The sequence below is a fragment of the Hypanus sabinus genome, chromosome 21 (assembly GCF_030144855.1).
Source record: "Hypanus sabinus isolate sHypSab1 chromosome 21, sHypSab1.hap1, whole genome shotgun sequence".
Lineage (NCBI taxonomy): Eukaryota > Metazoa > Chordata > Chondrichthyes > Myliobatiformes > Dasyatidae > Hypanus > Hypanus sabinus.
Window position 1 is genome coordinate 48,684,404 of NC_082726.1, and position 27,864 is coordinate 48,712,267.

Below are 27,864 nucleotides of genomic sequence, written 5' to 3' on the forward strand. Positions count from 1 at the left end.
AAAAATGCAACAAAAAGGACACATATCAAGAGCATGCTGGGCAGACAGAATTAAATGCACTGCAGAGTGAAGAGAAAAAGATAAAAAGTCAAGTTGCAGTTTCAAAATGAACACTAAATCTGCATGCTTTTAATGAAAAATTTAATAATTATCAGAGTGACACAGGACTGAGTAGCCTTGAGATTTAAAATGTGAAAACTAACAAGAGGCAAGCAAAATGGTTTACACCAGAAGTGAACAGCAAGTTAGTTCAAATGGAATTGGACACTGGCTGTTTCAGTCATTCCACAAGATGAGTCTGGATGGCATTTCAAGGATGCGGAACTGAACCCTGCAGATATCCTATTATGAACTTATACTGGAGAAAAGATAACTTCTGTAGGAGTGACATTCATAATTGTGAAATACAACAACCAACAAGCCACATTGGGCTTGTCTGTGGTAAAAACAGAAGGGCGAACATTGTGAGGCCATGATGGACAGAGTTAACAACAATTTGATTGGCGATGCAGCCACCATTTGTGTGCCACGTTCCCTGCAACAAAGTCAACTGAAAGCAAATTAAGAAAGGTACTCAGTGATGGCATTCAAGGATGGAATTGAGAACCTCAAAAGTATCAAGTGTAAAATAGCACTAAATGAAAGTGCCACACCAAAGTTTTACAAAGCTCTTCCAGTTCCCTATACTATCCATGATAAGATATCCTCTGAACTCAATCACATGGAGGCTGAAGGAATTCTTTCCAAGATTGAGTGGAGCCCATAGACAATGCCAATGGTCCCAGTATCCAAGAGGAATGGGTCTGTCAGGATCTGTGGTGGGTATAGGAACCGTGGTGTACAAAGGCTGTAATAAATCTAGTCAAGAAGAAAAGAAAAGCTTACAAAAGGTTCAGAGAACTAGGTAATGTTAGTGATCTAGAAGAGGATAAGGCTAATAGAAAGGAGCTTAAGAAGGAAATTAGGAGAGCCAGAAGGGGCCATGAGAAGGCCTTGGCGGGAAGGATTATGGAAAACCCCAAAGGCATTCTACGAGTATGTAACGAGCAAGAGGATAAGACATGAAAGAATAGGACCTATTAAGTGTGACCTATTAAGTGGGAAGCATCAAGTAGGATAAGTAGCCGGAACCGGATGAGATGTACCCCAGGCTACTGTGGGAGGCGAGGGAGGAGATTGCTGAGCCTCTGGCGATGATCTTTGCATCATCAGTGGGGACAGGAGAGGTTCCGGAGGATTGGAGGGTTGTGAATGTTGTTCCTTTTTCAAGAAAGGGAGTAGAGATAGCCCAGGGAATTATAGACCAGTGAGCCTTACCTCAGTGGTTGGTAAGTTGATGGAGAAGATCCTGAGAGGCAGGATTTATGAACATTTGGAGAGGTATAATATGATTAGGAGTAGTCAGCATGGCTTTTCAAAGGCAGGTTGTGCCTTACGAGCCTGATTGAATTTTTTGAGGATAAACACATTGATGAAGGAAGAGCAGTAGATGAAGTGTATATGGATTTCAGCAAGGCATTTGACAAGGTACCTCATGCAAGGCTTATTGAGAAAGTAAAGAGGCATGGGATCCAGAACTGGCTTGCCCACAGAAGACAAAGAGCGGTTGTAGACAGGTTATATACTGCATGGAGGTCAGTCACCAATGGAGTGCCTCAAGGATCTGTTCTGGGACCCTTGCTCTTTGTGATTTTTATAAATGACCTGGATGAGGAAGTGGAGGGATGGGTTAGTAAGTTTGTTGACGACACAAAGGTTGGAGGTGTTGTGGATAGTGTGGAGGGCTGCCAGAGGTTACAGCAGGACATTGATAGGATGGAAAACTGGGCTGTGAAGTGGCAGATGGAGTTCAACCCAGATAAGTGTGAAGTGGTTCATTTTGGTGGGTCAAATATGATGGCAGAATATAGTATTAATGGTAAGACTCTTGGCAGTGTGAAGGATCAGAGAGATTTTGGGGTCCGATTCCATAGGACGCTCAAAGCTGCTGCACAGGTTGACTTTGTTGTTAAGAAGGTGTATGGAGATTTAGCCTTCATCAATCGTGGAATTGAATTTAGGAGCCAAGAGGCAATGTTGCAGCTATGTGTAACCAGGTGAGCACTGAATCCTATTCATTATCGTTAAAAAGTGTACTCAGGCATCCATATGGGTAATGCTAGGATAGTTGTCTGTGCCTTTAAGCGGAGATGGTGACGTCATTACACACGTGCAGGATAGTGGGGAGACCATTTTGTTTTCTGCAGAGGAAACTGGTGGAGCTTTTGGATTAAGTTCCTCCCAGAAATATGGGGCCTGGTGAGAAAAAGTAAGTATTAGTTGACAATATCCATGTGAATTCATTTATGCTTGTTGGTGAATCGAGAATATCAGTAATCTGACATGTTTTACATGTGGATGCTATAGATTTTCATGAGTGAATGCATTGGCATGGATATTGTGGCTTATGTGAAGTTCTTCACCAGCCAAGTAGGTCAGTCTTACTGTAATTTAACTACCAGGCAATATCATGTAAAAGTTGTGCCAAAGTGTACCTTTTGTCTTACTTTATTGTATCATGACTGACTGTGAATGTAACAGCATAACGTGAATGTTTAGTCTCTGTTTGGAAGTTAAGCACATGCGGGAGTAGAAGTCTCAGATGAGATGTATTCGCTTACAGTTTTTGCTGCTATGTATAAGATACAGGGTTGGTGGTTTTCTAATGTTGTTTGTATTGTGTTCCTTCAGAATTGCCACTACTGTATTCGTACTGTATTAGTTTTGTGCAGTTTTCTTTATGTATTTTTATATTGCATACACAATCCGTCGATACACAAGTGTGTGGATCGAAGGTTAAATGGAGATTGTAACAGCAGGAACTGATTGTAAGGTTGTTCATTTTGTTTTAGGACCTTCTTCCGGCACTAAAACATCTAAAACAGATAAAGGAATTAGAACCCGAAAAGGTATTTGTTGTCCTGAGTGTGTACTTTTCCCCAGGCTACAAAATATATAGGACCCTGGTCAAACCCCACTTGGAGTACTATTCTCAGTTCTGGGTCACCTCACTGCAGGAAGGATGTGGAAGCCATAGAAAGGGTGCAGAGGAGATTTACAAGGATTTTGCCTGGATTGGGGAGCATGCCTTTTGAGAATAGGTTGAGTGAACTCAGCTTTTTCTCCTTGGAGCAACGGAGGATGAGAGGTGACCTGATAGAGGTGTACAAGGTAATGAGAGGCATTGATCATGTAGATAGTCAGAGGTTTTTTTCCCACGGCTGAAATGGATGCCACAAGAGGACACAGGTTTAAGGTGCTGGGGAGTAGGTACAAAGGAGATGTAGGGGTAAGTTTTTTTACTCAGGGAGTGGTGAGTGCGTGGAATGGGCTGCCAGCAACAGTGGTGGAGGTGGATACATTAGGGTCTTTTAAGAGACTTTTAGATAGGTACATGGAGCTTAGTAAAATAGAGGGCTATAGGTAAGCCTAGTAATTTCTGAGGTAAGGACACGTTCGGTAGAACTTTGTGGGCCAAAGGGCCTGTATTGCGCTGTAGGTTTTCTATGTTTCTATAGCCTCTACTAGATCCCCACACATTTGTTGTGTTGAGAAGCCTCTTCTCAAGGACTGGTGCTCCAGAACACTTAGTGCCAATGGACCACAGTTTGTTGCTGAACAGTTTCAGTCATTCCTGAAAACAAATGGAATAAGGCATATTACATTTGCACTGGACCACCCAACAACAAATGGCTTAATGAAAAGGTTTGTCCAGGGTCTAAAGAACACACTGTGAGCAATGCCAGCAGAACACACGACACAGATACTGAGTCAGAAGTTTGCCGGTTTCCTCCCTGCATTTCGCAATGCAGCACACTCCACAACCAACCACTCACCAGGACTGTTCCTGGTTCGTTCTTTGCATTCATATTTGGATCTCGTCATACCCAGTCTCAGACAGAGTGTGCAGGAGAAACAGCTGAGGCAAATTGCTCAGGAGGTTCGATATTTCACTCCTAGACAAGCAGACCTGGCGAGCAGCTACAGAGATGATCAGAAGTGAGTACTTGGATGTCCAGAGCTGTCAGTACCACTTCCTGCAGTCCCAGAGCCAACTCCTACAGCTAACCCAGAGAAGGCCCCAGACCCTGAGAGTTTTTCACAGCCACAAGTCACACCTGTGGAAAAATGTTATCACGCAAGTGTAACAAATCCTTCTCAACGATTAAATACTTGGGCCTAAAAGGGACAATTTAGAATTTACCATGCTGCAGATGTCTGTATCATAGTTGTATTATACAGTATACTGTGTATATCGTTGAGATGCATTCTAAAATGAGTTGGAGTTTTCAGCTAAGCAGGGAGGAGTGTTGTGTATTTAATATTTCATTAATATTGCAAATATATTGTTTAATTAAGCATTCTTTGCTGTTCACATAATTCATTACAGGTTATATGATGAAGTACGTGAATGGTATACGTCATTACGCTACCACATCATAAATGTGTGCAAGTCACTAAAGTACAAATGAAGTAGAAACGCATCTCTCAGTTCCCTGTGTTTTTCTTTCCATTAGTTTTATGTTTTGGAGTTACAAAACATAACAAGCGTCCAGTTTTTTTAGGTACACCTTCTCATTAATGCAAATAACTTATCAGCCAATCATATGGCAGCAACTCAATGCATAAAAGCATCCAAATATGGTCAAGAGATTCAGTTGTTATTCAGATCAAACATCAGAATGGGGAAGAAATGAGATCTAAGTGACTTTGACCATGGAATGATTGCTGCTGTCAGATGGGTTGGTTTGAGTATCTCAGAAACTGCTGATCATGCACCAGCAGTCTTTAGAGTTTACACAGAATGGTATGAAAAATGAAAACCATCCGGAGAACAGCAGTGGGCAAAAATGCCTTATTAATGAGAGAGATTAGAGGAGAATGGCCAGACTGCTTGCAGCTGACAAAAAGGTGACATTACCTCAAATAACCACACATTACAAGAGTGGTGTGCAGAAAAGCATTTCTGAATGCACAGCGTGTTGAAACTTGAGTGAATGGGCTACACCAGCAGAAGACCAAGAACATAAAATGGCCACTGAGTGTATATTATTCCTGATTCTGATCCCCTCCCTTGAATGCTGTGGTAGTAAAGATTAAGAGCTGCAAAGAGTACCAGCTTTCAATCACTAGTTTCAAACTGTTGCACGAACATTGACTCACGTTTTGCTATTGTTCGTGAGATTTTACTTCTTCAGCACTTTTATTCAAAAGGTCAGAACATGGAGAGTTTCAGTTGTGATTTCTGCTGCTGAAAGATTCAGATGGTTTCAGTTCACATAAAAACCAGAGGGGAGAGGGAGGAATGTTTTACACTGTAAGGTGGTGTGATCTTGGGCGCAGAATCAGTACCTGGAGTATTGTTCCAAATAGACCTTGAATAATGCAGGGGAAAAAAAGTATCGCCAGGATTATAGTACAAAATCAGAGGGAGTGAGACTAATTGAAGGGCATGTTCGAAGCAGTGCAATCACTTGAGTCAAATGCAATATTTGTCTAAGGGGTTGTCTATTTGTGCGTCCTTGGATGGCGATGGAGGCCAATCTGGGACCCACGTATTCTGGTGCAGTGCGGGAAAGAAAGTGGTGGCTATGGTTGGGTATTTTAGCTCTTCAGTCTCTTTCTTTCGTGCTCGAAGAGCTAGCTTAGACACAGTGTGCTTTCTGTATCTGTGACTAACCCATGCCCTGTTTCCTGCAGGTGACAACTACAGTACTTGTACATATTTTGGATGAGAATGACAATCACCCAGTGTTCCACCAACAACAGTACGACATCACCTTGGACGAAGGGCCATCGAGCTTGAATTCTTTCACTGTAATTGTGAATGCAACAGATCAGGATGAAGGGCCCAATGGAACCATTACATATGCAATTGTGGAAGGGAATATTGATAAGACTTTCACTGTCCACAGTATCACAGTGAGTAGTAAACAGGGAAAAATTCCATTTATACAAACCTATCACAAATATGATCAGACTACAGAAAAAAATATTAAAACAATCATATTAGAGGTGAAACATGGATGAATTGACAGCACAAATAGTTGTAAATCAGTCTGACCCAAATTGCATTATAAATACAAGGCTTCAGGCTAATCGAAAACATAATAGATTTTGCCAATGCTGGAACTCCAGTGAAACACGTACAAAATGCTAGAGGAGCTCAGCAGGTCAGGCAGCATCTCTGGAGAGGAATAAAGAGTCAATGTTTTGAAGCAAGACCTTCATCAGGGCTGAAGAGTCTCAGCTCGAAACATTCCTCTCCATAGACGCTTCCTGACCTGCTGAATTCCTCCAGCATTTTGTGTGTGTTACTGCAGGCTAATCAAAGTAGGGATCTCAGTATTTAATGTTTAGGAAGGGCACACAGAAAAAGAAATGGGGTATCACTTTCAGAAAGGATGGTGTTAAAATATTGGTTTTGTAGATTGTGATATAATAATTAGAATTGTTTCAAGTGGAGCGAAAGAACATTGATAAGAGTTGTTTATAATGACAATGATGCAAGATGGGTAATCATGGTGGACTTTAAATGAAAATAATAAAAACTGCAAATGCTGCAAATCTGATATAGGAACAGAATATACTGGAAAGTGTCAGCACGTCAAGCAGTATCTGTAGGAGGAGAGACAGTTAACATTTCAGGTTAAAGACCTTTCATCAGAGTTCTGATGGAAATTAAGACCTCAGTTATTTCCGTGGGCGGCACAGTACCATAAGTGGGCAGCATGGTAGCGTGTGTGGGTGACACGGTAGATAGCAGCCTGCATGATGCCATCATGGCACCAGTGATGAGTGTCAGGTTCAGATCTGCTGCTGTCTGTAAAGAGCATGCATATTCTCCTCATGACTGCGTAGATTTCCTCCAGACACTTCAGTTTCCTCCCACATGCCAAAGACTTATTGATTGGTTAGTCAGTTGGTCACATGGGTATAACTGGGCTGAGTAGGCCCGTTACCGTGCTGATTCTGTAAATAAATTGCAGTTTCTCAATAATAAACTTACACTGTGTAAATTAACGTGAATGCTAACAATTAATTCCTAGACTACATATAAATGTCTACTCCAGTATGTTGAGGAAGTGACTGGGGAACAGGAAATTATAGATGTCATAAAGGAGCTTGTAGGAAAGAACAGTTTATACAACAAATTTTAAACTGAAGTAGTTTGTTCTGACACCAGGGTTTTGATCTAAACAAAGGAAACTCTCCTCCATGTGGACCACAACATTGTCGTAGGGTTTGGAGACACACTGCTATGCTATGTTGGCTGGAGTCAGGGCCCTGTGTTCTGAATTTTGGTAGGGTCATCTATGCTAAACAGATCAAAGGGCAGAGGCTAAGTTCTACTGGTCCTCAAGGTTCAGGGGTTTAGCTCAGGGCTCACGATTCTGACTGGTCAAAAAAAATTGTTACGCAATCAGCAATGAAGAATCTTTCTATATTTAGAAACATAGAAAACCTACAGCACAATACAGGCCCGTCAGCCCACAATGCTGTGCCGAACATTTTCTTACTTTAGAAGTTACCTAGGGTTACCTATAGCTCTCTATTTTTCTCAGCTCTACGTACCTATCCAAGAGTCTCCGCCTCCAACACCGTTGCTGGCAGCCCATTCCACACACTCGCCACTCTATGTGTAAAAACACTTAACCGTGACATCTCCTCTGTACCTACTTCCAAGCACCTTCAAACTGTGCCCTCTCATGTTAGCCATTTCAGCCCTGGGAAAAAGCCTCTGATTATCCACATGATCAATGCCTCTCATCATCTTATACACCTCTACCAGGTCACCTCACATCCCCTGTTGCTCCAAGAAGAAAAGGCCGAGTTCACACAGCCTATTCTCATAAGGTATGTCCCCCCAATCCAGGCAACATCCTTGTAAATCTCCTCTACACCCTTTCTATGGCTTCCACATCATTCCTGCAGTGAGGTGACCAGAACTGAGCACAGTAGTTCAAGTGGGGTCTGAGCAGGGTTCTATACAGCTGTACTTTGTGGGCGATGGTATGGATAGACAAAGATGGGGGGCCTTCATTGCTGCCCTAAGCACCAGTTGTGTAACGGGCAAGAAATAAAAGGAAACTGTAAAGGTGTTGGCCTGTGGTTTCTGGGAAAACTGTACTGAGGTGCCTGACAATGGACAGACACTAGTTAGCATTTCAGGAACTAAAGTACAATTTGCAGCAACTAAGCAACAGCAGGAAAAGTGGTCCCAGAATGGATTACAGGAGAAATTAAAGATAGGACGAAGGGAAGTTCATAATGTTGGCAGAAACTGGAGGGCGAAGAGTGCTTTAGATCTCAACGAAGGATGACTAAGAAATTGATCATGAAAGGGAAAGCAGAACATGAATGTAAACTAGTGAGAATCTTTGAAAGCGGCTGGAAGAGTTTCTCTAGGTAGTTGCTATTTATTTATTTATTGAGATACAGTGTGGAATAGGCCCTTCAAGCCACGCGGTCCAGCAATCCCCTGATTTTATCCTAGCCTAGTCACAGGATAATTTACAATGACCAATTAACCTACCAACAGACACCTCTTTAGACCGGGGGAGGAATATGGAATGCCCAGCAGAAACCCACACAGTCACAGAGAGAATGTACAAACTCCTTGCAGGCCGCGGCAGGAACTGATCCTGGTTCCATAAGACCATAAGATATAGGAGCAGTGTTAGGCCATTTGGCCCATCTAGTCTGCTCTGCCATTTTGTGATCACAATTTCCCTCTCAGCCCCAATCTCCTGCCTTCTCCCTGTAACCCTTCATGCCCTGACCAATCAAGAGTTTATCTTCCTCTGCCCTAAATATACATAAAAGGCTTCGCCTACACAGCAGTCTGTGGCAAAGAATTCCATAGATACACTGCTCTCTGGCTAAAGAAATTCCTCCTCATCTCCATTCTAAAAGGAGAACCCTTTATTCTGAGGCTGTGTCCTCTGGTCTTAGGCTCTCCTACCACAGGAAACATCCTCGCCACATCCACTCTATCAAGGCTTTTCACGACTTGATAGGTTCCAATAAGGTCACCCCTCATACTTCTGAATTCTAATGAATACAGGCCTAGAGCCATCAAGCACTCTTCATATGACAAGACATTCAATCTTGGAATAATTTCCATGAACTTCATTTGAACCCTGTCCAGTTTCAGCTCATTGTTTCTTTGATAAGGGGCCCAAAACTGCTCACAATACACCAAGTGAGCCCTCACCTGTGCATTATAAAGTCTCAACATTCCATCCTTGTTTTTATATTGAAATAAATGCTAAATAGATTGCATTTGCCTTCCTCACCACAGACTCAACCTGTAAATTAACGTTTTAAGGAATCCTGCACAAGGGCTCCCAAATCCCTTTGCACCTCAGTTTTTTTTTGTATTTTCTCTCCAGTTGCCTGTACTGTAAAATGCTGTGCTAACCACAACACTGCCATGCCACCCTAAGGACCTGCAAGGTAAATGTGGGTCTCTTACAGACAGTAGAATTTATAGCCGTGGAGATAGAAAATGACAGAGAAATTAAACAATTATTTTGTGTCTGTCTTCAAGGAAGAAGGTGCATAAAACACCTAGGGATATTGGGAAGCAATAGTTCAGTATAAACCAGGATATCAGAGTAATTAGTATTATTCAAATATTCAGTTTGTGAGATTAATGATTCTGGAACTGTTAAACCCAAAGGAGCAGATCATATGCAGACCAGAAGGAGAGATGACCTTAATGCAATGTGTCAAGGGCCAACAAGGCAGATTCAGGGGTGAAGTTTCCTTTAATTGTGGAGTCTAAGATCACAAAATGAGAGGCAGAACATTTATGGTTGAAATGAGAATTTATTCAGTTGGAGTTCAAAAACTTCTGGAATTTTCTGCCCTGAAGGGCTGGTGGATGTTCGTTCATTAATTTCTTCCAAAGCTATGATCAGTAAATTTCTGGATATCTTATCAAGATGTGGGCAGGAAAGTGTGCTAGAAAATGACACACTTATTCTGACATACAGATATACATATTTTCTGATATGATATTTTAATTAAGTAATTCTACTTATAAAATATTAGAAGAATGTTGCATGGGCTGCTATTTATTAATATTATAACAGATGACTTGTCTTTTTTGTTGTATTAAGAACGTAAATTAAGATTTCATCTGTACATTGAATAAATGCAGTTATTTTGTTGGTCAAGGGTCAAATCAGGGCAGTGAAAGAACTGGACTATGAGATATCCCATGGCCGATACACACTCATCGTTACAGCCACTGACCAGTGTCCGAACCTTGCATACCGTCTGACCTCCACCACCACAGTAAGTGCTTTTGAATAAAGACAATGGCTTGTATGCAAATTGCACTGAAGAAATACTTTGATAGAAGAACCACCATCTGTTCCACAGTGTCTTCTATTCTGATATGGTTATTTAGCTGAGATGATAGAGAAAGAATTTTGGGAGTGAGTCCTGGAGTCTAAGGGTTAAATCCGAGATTCCACAGGTTAAATTATAAAGAGAGATTACAAAATGAGATGAGATGAATTAACACTGAATTTCCTGAAATTTGCAAGATCAGGAAATCATGCGATCTAAATTTTCCAGATTATGAGGAAATCAGTAGATATAAAATCTTTCCACAGAAACAGAAAATTCATGATGGGCCTTTGAAATCGGAAGTACCACCGTGCACGAAGTAGTAGAATTTTGGAACTAATGCCTACAAATAACAGTCTTATTAGTCACTGCAAATTTTAAATCGGACATCAACGTATTTTATCAATCAAATAGATCAAGAGAAAAGTCGGGGGTGGGGGGTTGTGTGAAAGGCTAGGAATTAAGGTGTGAAGGATAGGAAGTAAAGTTAGTAGATCAGCCATTGCCCCGCTGAATATTAGAACAGACTCAAGGCAATAAGTGTCTGCTTATTCTGACGTACCAGCAACAAAAGGAAATGCACTGAGCCAATTTGTTACTAATGTTTTCCATTCTATATTGTTCACTAATTATTCTAATCTGTGGCCTTTTTTGGTGAATTTGTCAAACTCGTGACAAGTTGGGCAGGGTTTTAAATTGGGGAATAAGAAATTAAAGACCCAGTAATCAAAGATAACCACAGTTTCTTACTCTTCTTCAAGTGCCTCTCTGCAACGAAGTACACAAGGGTACAGGGCTGTCCCAAGAGAAAGAGAAGCCTACAACTGACAGAGATGAAATGTCCAACAATAGGATTTTTTTAACTAACTTACAGATAACGCTGTGACCCTGTGCAACAAGTGCTTTTCTATTCTAAAGTGTGTTCCAACATTTGAGCTTCTCTAGAAATGTTATATCCTGGCCTTAAAGCTTTGCTAAGCCGCTGAAAGGGCTTCTCTCTGGCAAAGTTACTGACTGACGTGCTGCTGTATTAGATGGATTCACAATAGCTGGGGGCAGCAGTAGCCATTATGGCCTAATTTGGGGGTTACATGACTGTAAGTCAACATCCTCCAGCACATGACTAGCGTGCATAATTTATCTGATGTTCCTGTTACTGCAGAGGAGAAGTTGTAGTACTGGAAGTAGCCTGCTTTGGACATTGGCTCAAATCAGTGTTCTGAGTGGTAGATATGGCACTTTTAGAAGAGTTTACAGAGAATTCTCCACCCCAAACACAGCTTCCAATGAATCCACTAAAAATCCCACATGTTACCTGTACAACCTTGATCCCATGTCCAGTAGACATTTCTCTACATTAGAGAAAGAAGAATAGTCTAGCATTTAAAAAGCACATCACAGAACAGATGGTCATCCCAAAACTTGTCACTGTCAGTGAAGCCATGTCACCTTCTGAACATAAAATCACATAGACAGCATTATCAGAGATGTCTTCAAATGAAGACTTGACAAACTGCAAATACTAGAATTTCGAGCAACAAGCAAAGTACTGGAGAATTCAGTTAAGTCAAGCAGTGTCTGTGGAGGGGGGAAGGGGGAGTATCTGTTGCTGTTTCGGGTCCAAACACTTGTCATTCCTGATGCATGTTTTTGACCAGAAATATCAACAAATACTTTTCACCGGCAGAATTCCTCCAGCAGATTGTTTGTTGCTATATTTTCTAATTATTTTGGCTGGTTACACTTTGAAGAATCTCATATTTTGGAGACCAGGACTTGAACTCATGACTCAGAGGTGAGAGTGCTCCCAGTGAAACAACCCCCTGCAGTTCGCGTACCATCCCAACCGTTCAACAGACAACACCATTACCATCACCCTCCACCTGGCCCTAATCCACCTGGACAAAAAAGACACATACGTTCGAATGCTGTTCATAGACTTCAGTTCGGCATTCAACACAATCATCCCTCAGAATCTGATTGGAAAGCTGAGCCTACTGGGCCTGAACACTTCCCTCTGCAACTGGATCCTAGACTTCCTGACTGGAAGACCTTAGTCAGTCCAGATCAGAGGCAGCATCTCCAACACCATCACATTGAGCACAGGGCTGTGTGCGAGGTCCACTGCTGTTCACTCTGCTGACCCATAACTGTGCTGCAACACACAGCTCGAACCATATCATCAAGTTCACCGATGACATGACCGTGGTGGATCTCATTAGCAAGAACAGTGAGTCAGCAAACAGAGAGGAGGTGCAGCAGCTAACGGACTGGTGCAGAGGCAACAACCTGTCTCTGAATGTGAACAAAACAAAAGAGATGGTTGTTGACTTCAGGAGGGCACAGAGCGACCGCTCTCTGCTGAGCATCGACGGCTCCTCGGTAGAGATCGTTAAGAGCACCAAATTTCTTAGTGTTCACCTGGTGGAGAATCTCACCTGGTCCCTCAACACCAGCTCCATAGCAAAGAAAGCCCAGCAACATCTCTACTTTCTGCGAAGGCTGAGGAAAGTCCATCTCCCACCCCCCCATCCTCATCACATTCTACAGAGGTTGTATTGAGAGCATCCTGAGCAGCTGCATCACTGCCTGATTCGGAAATTGCACCATCTCAGATTGCAAGACTCTGCAGTGAATAGTGAGGTCAGCTGAGAAGATCATCAGGGTCTCTCTTCCCGCCATTACAGACATTTACACTACACGCTGCATCCGCAAAGCAAACAGCATTATGAAGGACCCCACGCACCCCTCATACAAACTCGTCTCCCTCCTGCCATCTGGGAAAAGGCACTGAAGCATTTGGGCTCTCACGACCAGACTATGTAGCAGTTTCTTCCCCCAAGCCATCAGACTCCTCAATAGCCAGAGCCTGGACTGACATCAACTTACTGTCCTCTACTGTGCCTATTGTCTTGTTTATTATTTATTGTAATGCTTGCACTGTTTTGTGTGCACTTTATGCTGTCCTGGGTAGGTCTGTAGTCTAGTGTAGTTTCTTTTCTCTGTGTTGTTTTTACGTAGTTCAGTGTAGTTTTTGTACTGTTTCACATAACACCATGGTCCTGAAAAACGTCTCGTTTTTACTGTGCACCGTACCAGCAGTTATGGTCGAAATGACAATAAAAAGTGACTTAGCTTGACTTGACAAGTTGCACTATTTAGACCATGTGTGTGAGGATGTTTCCTCTATGTACAACCACCAATGCTGGCTGCCAGCAGTTAATAACCATATAACAACCATATAACAATCACAGCACAGCATTCCACACAGCTATCACTCTCTGAGTAAAGAAATACCCCCTCGTGTTTTCCTTAAACTTCTGCCCCCTAACTCTCAAATCATGTCCTCTCGTTTGAATCTCCCCTACTCTCAATGGAAACAGCCTATTCACGTCAACTCTATCTATCCCTCTCAAAATTTTAAATACCTCGATCAAATCCCCCCTCAACCTTCTACGCTCCAATGAATAGAGACCTAACTTGTTCAACCTTTCTCTGTAACTTAAGTGCTGAAACCCAGGTAACATCCTAGTAAATCATCTCTGCACTCTCTCTAATTTATTGATATCTTTCCTATAATTCGGTGACCAGAACTGTACACAATATTCCAAATTTGGCCTTACCAATGCCTTGTACAATTTTAACATTACATCCCAACTTCTGTACTCAATGCTCTGATTTATAAAGGCCAGCGTTCCAAAAGCCTTCTTCACCACCCTATCTACATGAGACTCCACCTTCACGGAACTATGCACTGTTATTCCTAGATCTCTCTGTTCCACTGCATTCCTCAATGCCCAAACATTTACCCTGTATGTTCTATTTGGATTATTCCTGCCAAAATGTAGAACCTCACACTTCTCAGCATTAAACTCCATCTGCCAATGTTCAGCCCATTCTTCTAACGGCATAAATCTCCCTGCAAGCTTTGAAAACCCACCTCATTATCCACAACACCTCCTATCATCGGCATACTTACTAATCCAATTTACCACCCCATCATCCAGATCATTTATGTATATTACAAACAACATTGGGCCCAAAACAGATCCCTGAGGCACCCCGCTAGTCACCGGCCTCCATCCCGTTAAACAATTATCCACCACTACTCTCTGGCATCTCCCATCTAGCCACTGTTGAATCCATTTTATTACTCCAGCATTAATACCTAACGACGGAACCTTCTTAACTAACCTTCCATGTGGAACTTTGTCAAAGGCCTTGCTGAAGTCCATATAGACTACATCCACTGTCTTACCCTCGTCAACATTCCTCGTAACTTCTTCAAAAAATTCAATAAGGTTTGTCAAACATGACCTTCCACGCACAAATCCATGCTGGCTACACCTAATCAGATCCTGTCTATCCAGATAATTATAAATACTATCTCTAAGAATACTTTCCATTAATTTACCCACCACTGATGTCAAACTGACAGGTCTATAATTGCTAGGCTTACTTCTAGAACCCTTTTTAAACAATGGAACCACATGAGCAATACGCCAATCCTCCGGCACAATCCCCGTTTCTAATGACATCTGAAAGATCTCCGTCAGAGCTCCTGCTATCTCTACACAAACTTCCCTCAAGGTCCTGGGGAAAATCCAATAAAGACTGTAGAAAATGTGTAAATTAAACTACCTTGATGTCTATCAATATAGTACTTTTCAAGAGAAATTATTATCACAGAAGGTGCTTCACATCTGTGCCATCCAAATTAGTAGTCATTTATTATATTTCCACTTGCTGGCTCCTCAGCTCTATAGGGTATAGATCAGAGATTAAAGACTAAATTCAAAATTCAAAGTAAATTTATTATCCAAGTACAAACGTTTATACATATATTCTGAGAAAAGAGGCTTCAGTCAGGGAAAGCAAAGAAAAGCTGTTAAGATTTTTTTCCCCTTCCCTTCCTTACATATGTTCGGTTAAGACAGTAGAGATGCCAGGCAGGATAATAGAAAGCACCTCTTGCAGGATGTGGGAAGGCAAGAAGCTGCAGCTTCTAACAATCCACGTTATGTGGGAGGATAAACAGCCAAAGGTTGTGGTCCAAATAGGTACCAATGACATGGGTAGGACGAGTGTTGAGGGTCTGCATAGTGAGTTCAGGGAGTTAGGTGCTAGGTTGAAGGGCAGAACCTCCAGGGTTGTGATGTCAAGTTTGCTATCCATGCGCTAGTGAGGCCAGAACTAGGAAGATTACGCAGTATAATACGTGGCTAAGAAGTTGATGTAGGAGGGAGGGTATAAGATCAGAGGATTCTCTTCCAGAGAAGGTGGGACCAGTACAGAAGGGACAGTCTCCACCTGAACTGGAGGGGTACTAATATCCTAGCAGGAAAATTTGTTAATGCTGCATGGTGGGGTATAAACTGGAGCTGCAGGGGGTTGGGAACCAGAGTGACAGAACAGCTAGTGGAGAGGTTGTGGAGGCAGATGTTTCAGACAAAGTTAGGAATCAAAAGGTTGAGCGTGGTTGAGCGTGGTAATGTCCTGAGCTGCCGATATTTTAATGTAGGAAGTATCATAGGAAAGCGGATGAATATGAGGTAGCTGGTTTACAAAAAGAGGCAATGTAAAGTGAGGAGAGGCTGTTAATAGGGAAAAATTGCAGTCAACAGGATGAGAGGCAAAATCAAAAAGGGTGAATACAGGACTGAAGCAGTTATATTAGAATGTGCACAGTATACGGAATAAGGTAGATGAACTTGTAGCACAGTTGCAGATTGCCATGTATGATGTTATGGGCATCACTGAATCATGGCTGAAAGAAGGATATAACTGGGAGCTTAATGTCTAAGGATACACATTGTATTGAAAAGACAAGCAGGAAGGCTGGGAGGCGGGGTGGTGTTGTTGCTCTGTTGGTAAGAAATCAAATCAAATCACTAGAAAGAGGTAACATAGGGTCAAAAGGTGTTGAATCATTGTGGATAGAGCTAAGGAACTCTTAAGCGTAAAAAGACCCTGATTGGAGTTGTATACAGACCCTCAAACAATAGTAAGGACATAATTTATAAGTTACAATGGAAGATAGAAAATACATGCCAAAAGGGCGATGTTCCAACAGTCACGTGGGATTTCAACATGCAAGTAGATTGGGAAAAGCAGGTTCGTGCTGGATTCTAAGAGGGGGAGTTTCTAGAGTACCTATGAGACGGCTTTTCAGAGCAGCATGTAGTTGATTGTGCCCACTAGGGGATCAGCTGTTTTGGACTGGGCGTTCTGCAAAGAACCAGAATTGATTAGAGAACTTAAGGTAAAAGAACCCCTCGGGGAAAGTGATCATAATATGACCAACTTCACGGGGAAATTTGAGAGGGAGAAGCTAAAATCAGATGTATCAATAGTACAGAGGCATGAGAGAGGGACTGGCCAGAATTGAATGGAAAAGAACACTGACAGGAATGACAACAGAGCAGCTGGTATTTCTGGAAACATTCAAAAGACACAGGATACCTTCATCCCAAAAAGCAAGAAGTATTCTAAAGGCAAGATGACACAACCATGGCTAACAAGAGAAATCAAAGCCGACATAAAAGCCAAAGAGAGGGCATTAACTGGAGCAAAAATTACCTGGAAGTTAGAGGATTGGGAAGCTTTTAAAAACCAGCTAAAAAGTCATTAAGAAGGTAAAAATGGAAAACTTCTTAGCCACGTATGCTAACCAACAATAATAAAGAGGATACTAAAATTTTCTTCAGATATAAAAGGTGAAAGCGAAATGAGAGTGGATATCGGACTACTGGAAAATGACAAGGCAAAGCAGGATGAACTGAATAAGTATTTTGCATCAGTCTTCATGGTGAAAGACACTAGCAGTATGGTGGAAGTTTCAGTTGTGTGGTGTTAAGAAGTGTGTGAAGTTACCATAACTAGGGAGAAGATTCCTGCAAAACTGAAAGGTCTGAAGGTAGATAAGTCACTTGAATCAGATGGTGTACCCCCAGGTTCTGAAAGAGGATGGCTGAGGAGATTGTAAGGCATTAGTAATGATCTTTCAAGAATGACCAGATTCTGGAATGGTTCCAGAAGGATAGCAAATTGCAAATGTCACTCCAGTCTTCAAGAAGGGAGAGAGGCAGAAGAAAGGAACCTATAGGCCAGTTAGTCTGATCTCAGTGGTTGGGAAGATGCTGGAGTTAATTATTAAGGATGAGCTCTCAGGGTACTTGGAGGCACATGATAAAATAGGCTGTAGTCAGTATGGTTACCTCAAGGGAAATTCTGTTGGAATTCTTTGAAGAAGTAACAAGCAGGATAGACAAAGGAGAATTGGTCGATGTTGTATACTTGAATTTTCATGAGCCTTTGACAAGGGGCCGTACACGAGGCTGCTTAACAAGCTGCAAACCAATGGTATTGTGGGAAAGACTAGCATGGATAAAGTAGTGGCTGATTGGCAGTAGGTAAAAAGTGGGAATAAAGGGAGCCTTTTCTGGTTGGCTGCCAGTGACTAGCAGTGTTCCACAGGGATCTGTGTTGGGACCGATTCTTTTTATGACATATGTCAATGATTTGGATGATGGAATTGATGGCTTTGTTGCAAAGTTTGCAAGCAATATGAAGATAGGTGGAGGGGTAGTTAGTTTTGAGGAAGTAGAGAGACTACAGAAGGACTTTGACAGATTAGGAGAATGAGCAAAGAAATGGCAGATGGAATATGTGTTGGGAAGTGTATGATTATGCTCTTTGATAGGAGAAAAGAATGGAGAAAAAAATTGAAAAAATGAGGTGCAATGGGACTTGTGCAGGATTTCCAAAAGGTTAATTTGCAGGTTGAGTCTGTGGTGAGGAAGGCAAATGTGATGCTAGCATTCATTTCAAAAGAACTAGAATATAAAAGCAAGGATGTAATGTTGAAACTTTATAAAGCACAGAGGAGGCCTCACTTTAAGTAATGTGAGCAGGTTTGGGCCCCTTGGAAAGGAAGTGCTAGAACTGTAGAGGATTCAAAGGAGGTTCACGAAAATGATTCCAGGGTTGAATTTCTTGCTTAATGAGCGTTGAAGAGTATATAAAGAGCATTTGGTGGCTCAGGACCTATATTCATTAGAATTCAGAAGAATGAGAAGTGATCTAATTGAAACCTGTTGAATGGTGAAAGGCCTTGATAGAGTGGATGTGGAGATGATGTTTCCTGTGCTGGGAGAGTCTAAGACCCGAGGACACAGCTTCAGAATAGAGGTGTATCCTTCTAGAATGGGATGAGGAGGAATTTCTTCAGCTAGAGAATGGTGAATCTGTGGAATTCTTAGCCACAGGCAGCTGTGGCCAAGTCTTTAAGTATATTTAAGGCAGAGGTTGTTAGATTCTTGATTGATCGGGGCATGAAGGGATATGGGGAAAAGGCAGGAGATTGGGGATGAGAGGAAAAATGGATCAGCCATGATGAAATGGTGGAGCTGATTCAATGGGCTAAGTGGCCTACTTCTGTTTCTATATCTTATGATCTTATATATGTCACCATATCCTACCTTGAGATTCATTTTCTTGTAGGCATTCACAGTGGAACAAAAAAAAACAACAGAATCAATGAAAAGCGACACACAAACAACCAATGTGTAAAAGAAAACATTGTGCAAATACAGAAAAAAATAATAAAAATAAATAAATAATGTTGAGAATGCGGTGAACTACATATACCTGTCTGGACACACCCCCTGCTGACTGCTCATGTGGCTCCTCCCACAGACCCCTGTATAAAGGCGATTGAGGCCTGAGCCCGGCCTCTCTGTCTCCAGGATGTAGTATGGTGGTCAACCACTGCTTGTTCTTTCTTCCAGTCAATAAAAGCCGATATCTCGCCTTCACATCTCAGAGAGAGTTATTGATGGTGCATCAGAGAACATGAGTTGTAGAGCCCTTGAGAGTGAGTCTGTAGGTTGTGGAATCCATTTAGTGCTGAGGTGAGTGAAGTTATCAATGCTGGTTCAAGAGCCTGGTAGTTGAAGAGTAATAACTGTTCCTGAACCCAGAGACGTGGGACCTAAGGCTCCTGTACATCCTTCCCAATGACAGCAGCAAGAAGAGAGCATAAGCTGAATAGTGGGGATCCCTAATGATGGATGCTGCTTTCTTGTAGCGGTGTTCCTTGTAGATGTGCTCAGTAATAGGGAAGGCTTTTAGGGATGCACTGGTTTGTATCCACCACTTTTAGTAGGCTTTTCTGTTCATGCTCATTGGTGTTTCCACATCAGGCCATGATTCAACCAGTCAGGGTACTCTCCACTGTGCATCTACAAAAGTTTGTCAGAGTTTTAGATGACATGCTCAATTTGCACAAACTTGTAAGAAAGTAGAGTCACTGTCATGCCATCTTTGTAATGACACTGGTGTGCTGGTCCCAGAATAGATCTTCTGATATGCTAACACCAAAAAATTTAAATATAAAGATTAGCTTTACTTGTCACGTGTACAGTACATCAAAACTTACAGTGATATGAGTCATTTGCATCATAACCAACACTGTATGAGGATGTGCTTGAGGCAGCTGCTAAGTGTTGTTGTGCTTCTGATGCCAATATAGCATGACCACAACTTATTAACCCTAATCCTAACATGTGCATCCTTGGGGTGTGTGAGGAAGCCAGAGCACCCTGAAGAAACCCATATCAAATGCTATCTAGGTAAATGTTAAATCATTTAAACTTTCCTGCCTCATGCATGAGTTCTGGATTCCACCACTCTTTGGATCAAAAGGTTTTCTTCCATTCCTTAATAGTTCTTCACTTGCTGAACTTTCAGCACATATACCTATTCTATATACTATCAGAAATTAAATAAATCAGAGCTCTCTGGTAATACCACACATGAAATTATCCTATTAGTGAACTGTTTAAGTTAATGTCCAGTTATAAGTTCAAATAACTCTGAATTCACTCAGTCCTCTGTTTTCATACAACGCTGGAAGCTGTAATTGACATATCTGAAGTGTTGAATTCCATTGAATCAGGAGTGCCAGGGTAGCGTAGTGTTCACATAATGCCTTACAGTGCCAGTGATTAGTGTTCAATTACCAACGTTGTCTGTAGGGAGGTCTTACGTTCTTCTCATGATGACATGGCTTTCTCCAGGAGCTCTGTTTTCTTCCTACATTCCAAAAACATATAGGCTAAGGTTGGTGAGTTTATTTATTTATTTAGTTAGCTAGTTAGAGACGCAACGCAGAACAGGCCTTTCCTGCTCAATGAGCCACCCACACAGCAAACCCATCTATTTAACCCTAACCTAATCACAGGCCAATTAACCTACCAAGTGGAACGTCTTTGGATGTGAAAGGAAACCAGAGAACCCTGAGGAAACCCACGTGCACATGGGAAGAACATACAAACTTTCTTACAGAGGATGCCAGAAATGAACTCCAAACTCCAGTGCCCCAGGTTGTAATAGCACACAGTAAGGACTATGGTACCCTGGTGAGTTGTGTTCATGCCACGTTGGAGCCAGAAGCATGATAAACCTCATGAGCTGCACTCAGCACATCCTCACTACGTGTTGGTGGTTGACATAAACAACTCATTTCGCCGTATGCTTCAATGTTTCAATGTACCTGTGACAAATAAAGCTCATCTTTATCTCTGTCACTTTCACCTGCTTCCTTTCAATGTTTCAAGTTCAAGTTTAGTTGGCATTGAACCATACATGAGTGCCCATGAATACAGCCAAATAAAACACCATTCCTCCAGAGGCCAAGGTGCAAAACACTGTACCAAGAATTATATATAGCACATATAATGTAGCAGTAAGCATAAGGGCACTCAAGAAAATGTTGACAAATGCCCTCCGTCCATGAATGTTGCTGTCAAGAGCAAACCCTTAGCCATTAGCAGATGAACACAATTCAGCTTGTCTTCCACAGATTAAACACTGGAGAGCAGCACTGATGCCAGCATGAATGCTGCTCCACACTGTCTCCAGTCAGTGACTCTGTCCTGGATGGCTTCAAAAAGGGAAAACCACAGCAGATGGCCAATTCCTCACTGCCTCTGAGGGCACACAACTCCCCCCCCCCCCCCGTCATCGGTCCCAACAAAAAACCAGTGAACCAAGCTTGTAACATTCCACATTACCAAAGTCCGACAGGGTCTTGTGATCACAAGTAAAATTCATTCGCTGTTAAACTGCACACTGCCTTCACACACCGACTCCAATGCATCTTTGTCGTAGGCAACAGCACAGCTCACACCAATCCGGTTCCTCCAGCTGCTTCACCAATGAGTAACTGCAAAAATCTCACTATTTTAAAACTTCTAAATCTCTGTGGAGTGACCACCTTCCTGAATTCGTCCTGAATTCAGTCCTGAATTCCTGAATTTGGGATGTGTTTTCCTCTAGGGTATCTCACCCTGGTCCATTTTCCTGACTGGCTTGTTTCTTTGCTTTTGAAGTGTGTGCTCCCAATGCACAGTAGCCTCTGTAGCTCTTTTGGGATTGTTATCTTTCAGCTTGGCACTTGACAGCTGTCGTGTCTTATTTCTTGATGATGGATAATATTTACTGTACATTCTTTCCTTTTTGTCCAAAAATATACTTTATTCATAATCTGTGCAGAAAATTCAATAGTACATCTTTCTCTACGTTCATTGCACCAGCAATCCATTGCATTCCCTTAAAATGCCTCAAAGCCATTTATGTTTCTTCCCTAAGCAAGGCACCTGTGAGATGCTCCACATGAAGTGACAACAGGACCTCAGATTGTGGTCCTTCACCTTGGTAAGTGCCGGTCAACAATATTTGCCTGTGGACATCTCCTTATCCTGGAAGAATAAGTTTCAGGTAGAACAAAGTGTGTCTTTCACCAAGCAGATGATCTCATAGCAGTAGCAGATCACCCAGCACTTCATGAGCTGGAAAGGAATGTGGTGGCTCTTGTTGAGGCTTGCTCCAGGCAGCCGTGTAACACAGGGTACTTTGATCTTTGGGCTGTTCCCAAAGCCCAACCTTTATTCTCCAGTAATAGAACAATCAGCACTGCCATTCCACGACTCTACGGGATTACTGTCAGGAGCCTGTTTACTTCTCTAAAGGTACATCTTTTGTGAATAAGAACAGAGAAATTTGGAAATACTGAACCAGTCAGGAGAGAAACAGCTGTTCCTTGGATACCATACTTGCTCTCTTGGAGAGAGCTATTGTTGATCCACCCCACTCTCATCCCATGCTTGACTGTCCCAGAAACAAGCACACACTCTCGCTCTCTTCCGGATGAGCATCCAATACATAAGCAACAAGAGCACAAGAGGAGAGAGCCCCTTCTGTGGCTTTTACTAGAATAAACTGACCTCAAGATGGTTCAATGCTCCTGTTGTCACTTGGCTTAGCTGTGCCAATCCCTGAGAAATGATGACATCCTCCACGTGGCTGACGCATAAAGGGTAAATTAATAGACACTTCTTCTGGAGTGCTGAACAAGCATTAGATTTAGATAGTAAGTTACAAACAGCAAAGGTTAATGATGTCTAATGCAGAATGATGAGGACAGTACATTAGCAACACAGATTTAACAGCTGCACCTAAAGGTACAGTAAAGTCTGTATTGTTTTTATGGCTTCATTGCCCATTGAGATGGTTGAGCAATTGCCCAATCAAGCGAAACTTTGTTTTCATAGAAACGGTTACAGCACAGAAAGAGGACTTAGTATGTCAACCCATTGAGTCCACACAGCTCACTTCCACTCAGCTTCCAATTAGCCTTATTTACTACCCCCACCCCAACTGACCATCCAATTCCATTTCGAAAAGTGTTGATTCTTTTCAACGTTGTAACAGGCAGCTAGTTCCAGATTGCAAACTCTCTGCATAAGCAAGTTTTCCATAACATATGTAGCTTTGACTATCAGTTCTGTTTCCCTGAAGCGGGGGTTCCTAACCTGGGTCCATGGACATCTTGCTTAATGGTATTCATCCATGGTTGGGAACCCCTGGTCTAAAGAATGCATTCCCTGATGTATACAAGGCAGAATGACATATTAGTCATTGCAGTGGGAGAGAAAGAGCATTTGATTTCACTATTTGTTCTTTGATCTCTCTAATTAAAGTGAAATTTAACACAAAATCATATATGCAAGGCTAAGAACAAAAGGCAGTTCTGCATGAAAACAGTAAATCATTAAATCACCAGAATTTAAATGAGTGTTTTCTCTTGTTGTAGGTGATTGTCAATGTGAATGATATCAATGACATGACCCCAAGGTTCCTTCATCCTTATGAAGGTCCATATGACATCACTGAAGGTCAACCAGGTCCGAGAGTGTGGACATTCCTTGCGGAAGATGAAGACTCTGGCCCAAATGGGCAAGTAGAATACAGCATCATAGCAGGCGATCCCCTCAGTAAGTTCGCACAGATTAAGTTGTGCAATCAGGAAAGTGTGTGACTGATCAACAATCAAAAAGTTGCTGAAGAGATTATGGAAGTATTGGTAATAATCTTTCAAAAATCACTAGATTCTGGAATGATTTCTAGATGACTGGAAAATTGCAAATGTCACTGCACTCTTTAAGAAGGGAGGGAGGCAGAAGAAAGGAAATTATAGACCGCTTAGCCTGACTTCAGTGATTGGGAAGATGTTGGAGTCTATCTTTAGGATGAGGTTTCAAGATACTTGGAGGTACATGACAAAAGTGGCCAAAGTCAGTGTGACTTCCTTAAGGGGTAATATTGCCTGACAAATCTATTGGAATTCTTTGGGGAAGTAACAGGCAGGATAGGAAAAGGAGAGTCGGAGGATGTTGTCTATTTAGATTTTCAGAAGGCCTTTGACAAGGTGCCACACATGAGGCAGCTTAACAAGATAAAAGCCCATGGTATTATAGGAAAGATTCTAGCATGGATTAGCTGACTGGCAGAGGGCAAAGTGTGGAAGTAAAGGGGGCCTTTTCTGGTTGGAGGCGGGTAACTAATGGTATGCCACAGGGGTCAGTGATGGCTCCGCTTCTTTTCACATTATATGTCAATGATTTGGATGAAAAACTTGGTGGCTTTGTGTCCAAGGTTGCAGACGGTATAAAGATAGGTGGAGGGGTAGGTTGTGTTAAGGAAGCAGGGTGTCTGCAGAAGGGCTAAGACGGATTGGGAGAATGGTCAAAGAAGTAGCAGATGGATTATAGTGTAGAGAAGTATATGGTCATGCACTTTAGTAGAAGGAATTAAGGTGTGGACTATTTTGTAAATGGAGAGAAAATTCAAAAAACGGTGCTAAGGAACTTGGGAGTCTTCAAACAGGATTTCTAAAGGTTAACTTACAGGTTGAGTCATTGGTAAGGAAGGCAAATGAGATGCTATCATTCATTTCAAGAGGACTACAAACAAAAGCAAGGATATAATGCTGAGGCTTTATAAGCCATTGGTCAGACCGCATGAAATATTGTGAGCAGTTGTGGGCCCCTAATCTAAGAAAAGATGTGTTGGCATTGGAGAGTGTCATAAGAATGATCCCAGGAATGAAAGGGTTAACATGACGAGTGCTTGATGGCTCTGTACATGTCTGTACATGCTGGAGTCTTGAAGAATAAAGAGAGATCTCATTGAAAGCTATTGAATATTGAAAGGCCTAGATAAAGTGGGTGTGGAGAGGCTGTTTCCTATAGTACATGAGTCTAGGACCAGAGGGCACAGCCTCAGAATAGAGGGATGCCCATTTAAACCAGAGATGAGGAAAATTTTCTTCAGCTAGAAGGTGGTGAATCTGTGGAATTCATTGCTACAGATGGCTATGCAGGCCAAGCGATTAGGTATATTTAAGGCGGAGGTTATTTGATTAATCAGGGCATCAAAGGTTATGGGGAGAAGTCCAAGAATGGTGTTGAAAGGGATAATAAATCAGCCATGATGGAGTGGCAGAGAGACGCAATGGGCCAAGCAGCCTAATTCTGTTTCTACATCTATTGGTCTTATGATCTATATTTTCTTTATAAAATGTTATCTGAATGGTTTCAATATAAAATCTTTAGTCTGTTTCCAGTTTCCAAAATGGTTGAGGTAAAACAGCGTGACTGCGGGGAAGCTATCTGCATGATTGAGGGAGAAAGTAATGCACAATGACAGTGAAATGATGATCTGAAGCAATGATCAATGTAGGACTGAAGAAATTTTGCAAGCAACCATAGAGCCATAAAAACATGTCTTCCAGCCCATCTAGTCCTTCCTGAACTGTTATTCTACCTAATCCCATCAACCTGCACCTGGACCATAGCTCTCCATACCCCTCCCATCCATGTACTTACCCAAACTTCTCTTTTCAAATTTTGAAATCGAACCCACAGTCCCTATGGTCCACTGAGTCTGCAACAATTATCAACCACCTCTTTGTATTAATTCGATATTAATTCCATTTTTAATTCTCCCTATATTCTCAAGTTATGTTGAAGTTGTATAAGACATTACTGAGACCAAATATGAAGTCTTGTGTGCAGTTCTAATCGCCTACCTACAGAAAAGATATCAGTACAATTGAAAGATCACAGAGAAAATTTGCAAGGAGACCATGATTTGGGGACTTTAGTCCCTTTCCAACATCCAACATTTTAAATTTAAGCAAATCCTGAGTAAATATCTTCCACTAATGTAAAATAAATACAGGCAGAATCTGTTCACCAAATTCAGTCAATTTTTACACCAGTGGCTATTGCCCTTTTCTGCAGGAGTTACTCAAGATTACCTAGTGCCAGCTGAGCACCAGAGGCCTCCGAGTTCATTATGTGATGAATGAGGTGCTCTTGGCTAATAGAATTATAGACTAATATTAATCCAGAGTACAGTTAACCATTATAATATTAATGAAGAAATATTAATTCACTATAATATTTATCAGAGTTATATTAATTCAATGTGAAATTAAATTAGTGTAATATCTGAGGACTCAATACTTCTTAAAAAGGGGAGATTTCCCTTACTAAATGAATGCAAGTAATGAATATTTTGCTCATGATTGTAAAAAGCATTTACGATCCTTTGAAGGTTGTTTGTGTCATACTGGGCATGAAGTAGTGATGGGGAGAGTGTGGTGCTGCTATATTGGGGGCATCATTTTTCAATTATAATTCATCCAAAGTCTCACTTGTGGGCATAAAGGAGTCCCTGGCAGTAGTTTGAATAAGATCTGTGGAATTCAACATGTTTTCTTGGGCTTTCTATAGTCCTTAATCAATAACTCTAAATCACTTCAGTTCATCACTATCACATCAATTTTTTGGGGGGAGCTTGTTATGAGTTAATTGGCTTCTGTGGTTCCAATGTTACAACAGTAACTGTACTGTTGCCACTTGGCTGTCAAGTGCTTTAGAATCACCTGATGTGTAGAAAGATGCTATACATCTGAAAGCTTTATATCTTTTTAATATCGCATTAAGTACCCATTTGCAGGAGGTCTTGAATAAGAAAATTAATGAGCACTATACCAATTTGCAAAGTTGTGTAAAATAGAAGAAAGGCTTACAACGAGTACATTACCTTTCCACAGTGGGTAATCCTACAAGAACTCACCTCATGGTTTATTTTGTATGTTCTGCAATAAATGATGAACATAATTTTTCCAACTAAAATTTCCTTTGCTTGATCTTCAGATGAGTTCATTATTTCTCCCGTGGAAGGGGAACTCCGTGTGAGGAGAGACGCCGAGTTAGATCGCGAGAGTGTGGCATTTTATAACATAACCATTATGGGCAAGGACAGAGGAACGCCAGCACTAAGCAGTACGGTCAGTCAGCTTGTCAGTGTTCTCAGCTCCTAATGTTGATCAGCGTACAAAATTTTCCTTTCACTAATTTTCACTTTTAATCAAATACATAAACTTTAGGCAGTGATTGCTCTCAGACGGTGACTTGGCCTGTATATGAAGATTCTGCATTTCCTTCCTTCCATGAGCTTTATGTCGTCATTTCATTAGTCTAATGTCAAAAGATGTCCATCTTTCTTGTCTCAATTATATTGAGTAAATTTATTTTTCTATCTGCAGTTTTAATTGTTCTTAAAATCTTCATTTCCGTTTCTTTTCTCTATTTTCTTTTATTTCTTTTCTCTTTTGATTTCCATATTTCACTCTCTTTCAATCATTTACTATCTCCTTTGAATATTTTTTCAGAGTTCTTCCTGTCTTATATTTTTCCTCCCCTTTTCCTCCAACCTTCCCTGTTCACTTCTGTCCCTGCACAATTAATGCAGTGGCTATGATTTGCCCGAGAGATAGCTTTCTGGGGATCACACCTACACCTCTTGTAGCGTCCTTGATCTCCAGACTTGAATCCCTCTGATCTGGCTCTCAGCTGGTTCCAGATTTCATTGGTCACCCAGGGCATCTGATTGGGAAAAATCCTGAACAATTTTATAGGGACACACTCATCTAAGTCTGTAATGACCCTAGTGTAATCAAACAGGTCCGTAGATGAGTTCTTGAACACAGCTCAGTCTGCTAACTCAAGGCCATCCTGTAACCATTTCTGAGTCTCCCACAACCAAGTC

The 27,864-nt window shown here is 41.6% G+C and overlaps 1 protein-coding gene across 1 annotated transcript in view; it reads left to right on the top strand.

Annotated features, from left to right (window-relative positions):
• The window catches only part of cdh23 (cadherin-related 23), a 1,109,092-nt gene that overhangs the window by 975,406 nt on the left and 105,822 nt on the right, over nucleotides 1–27,864 (top strand). The window contains exons 38-41 of the mRNA XM_059946450.1: nucleotides 5,740–5,961; nucleotides 10,225–10,344; nucleotides 23,558–23,738; nucleotides 26,970–27,103. Of these exons, the coding sequence (XP_059802433.1) occupies nucleotides 5,740–5,961; nucleotides 10,225–10,344; nucleotides 23,558–23,738; nucleotides 26,970–27,103 (657 nt within the window). The remainder of the gene's footprint in view (nucleotides 1–5,739; nucleotides 5,962–10,224; nucleotides 10,345–23,557; nucleotides 23,739–26,969; nucleotides 27,104–27,864) is intronic.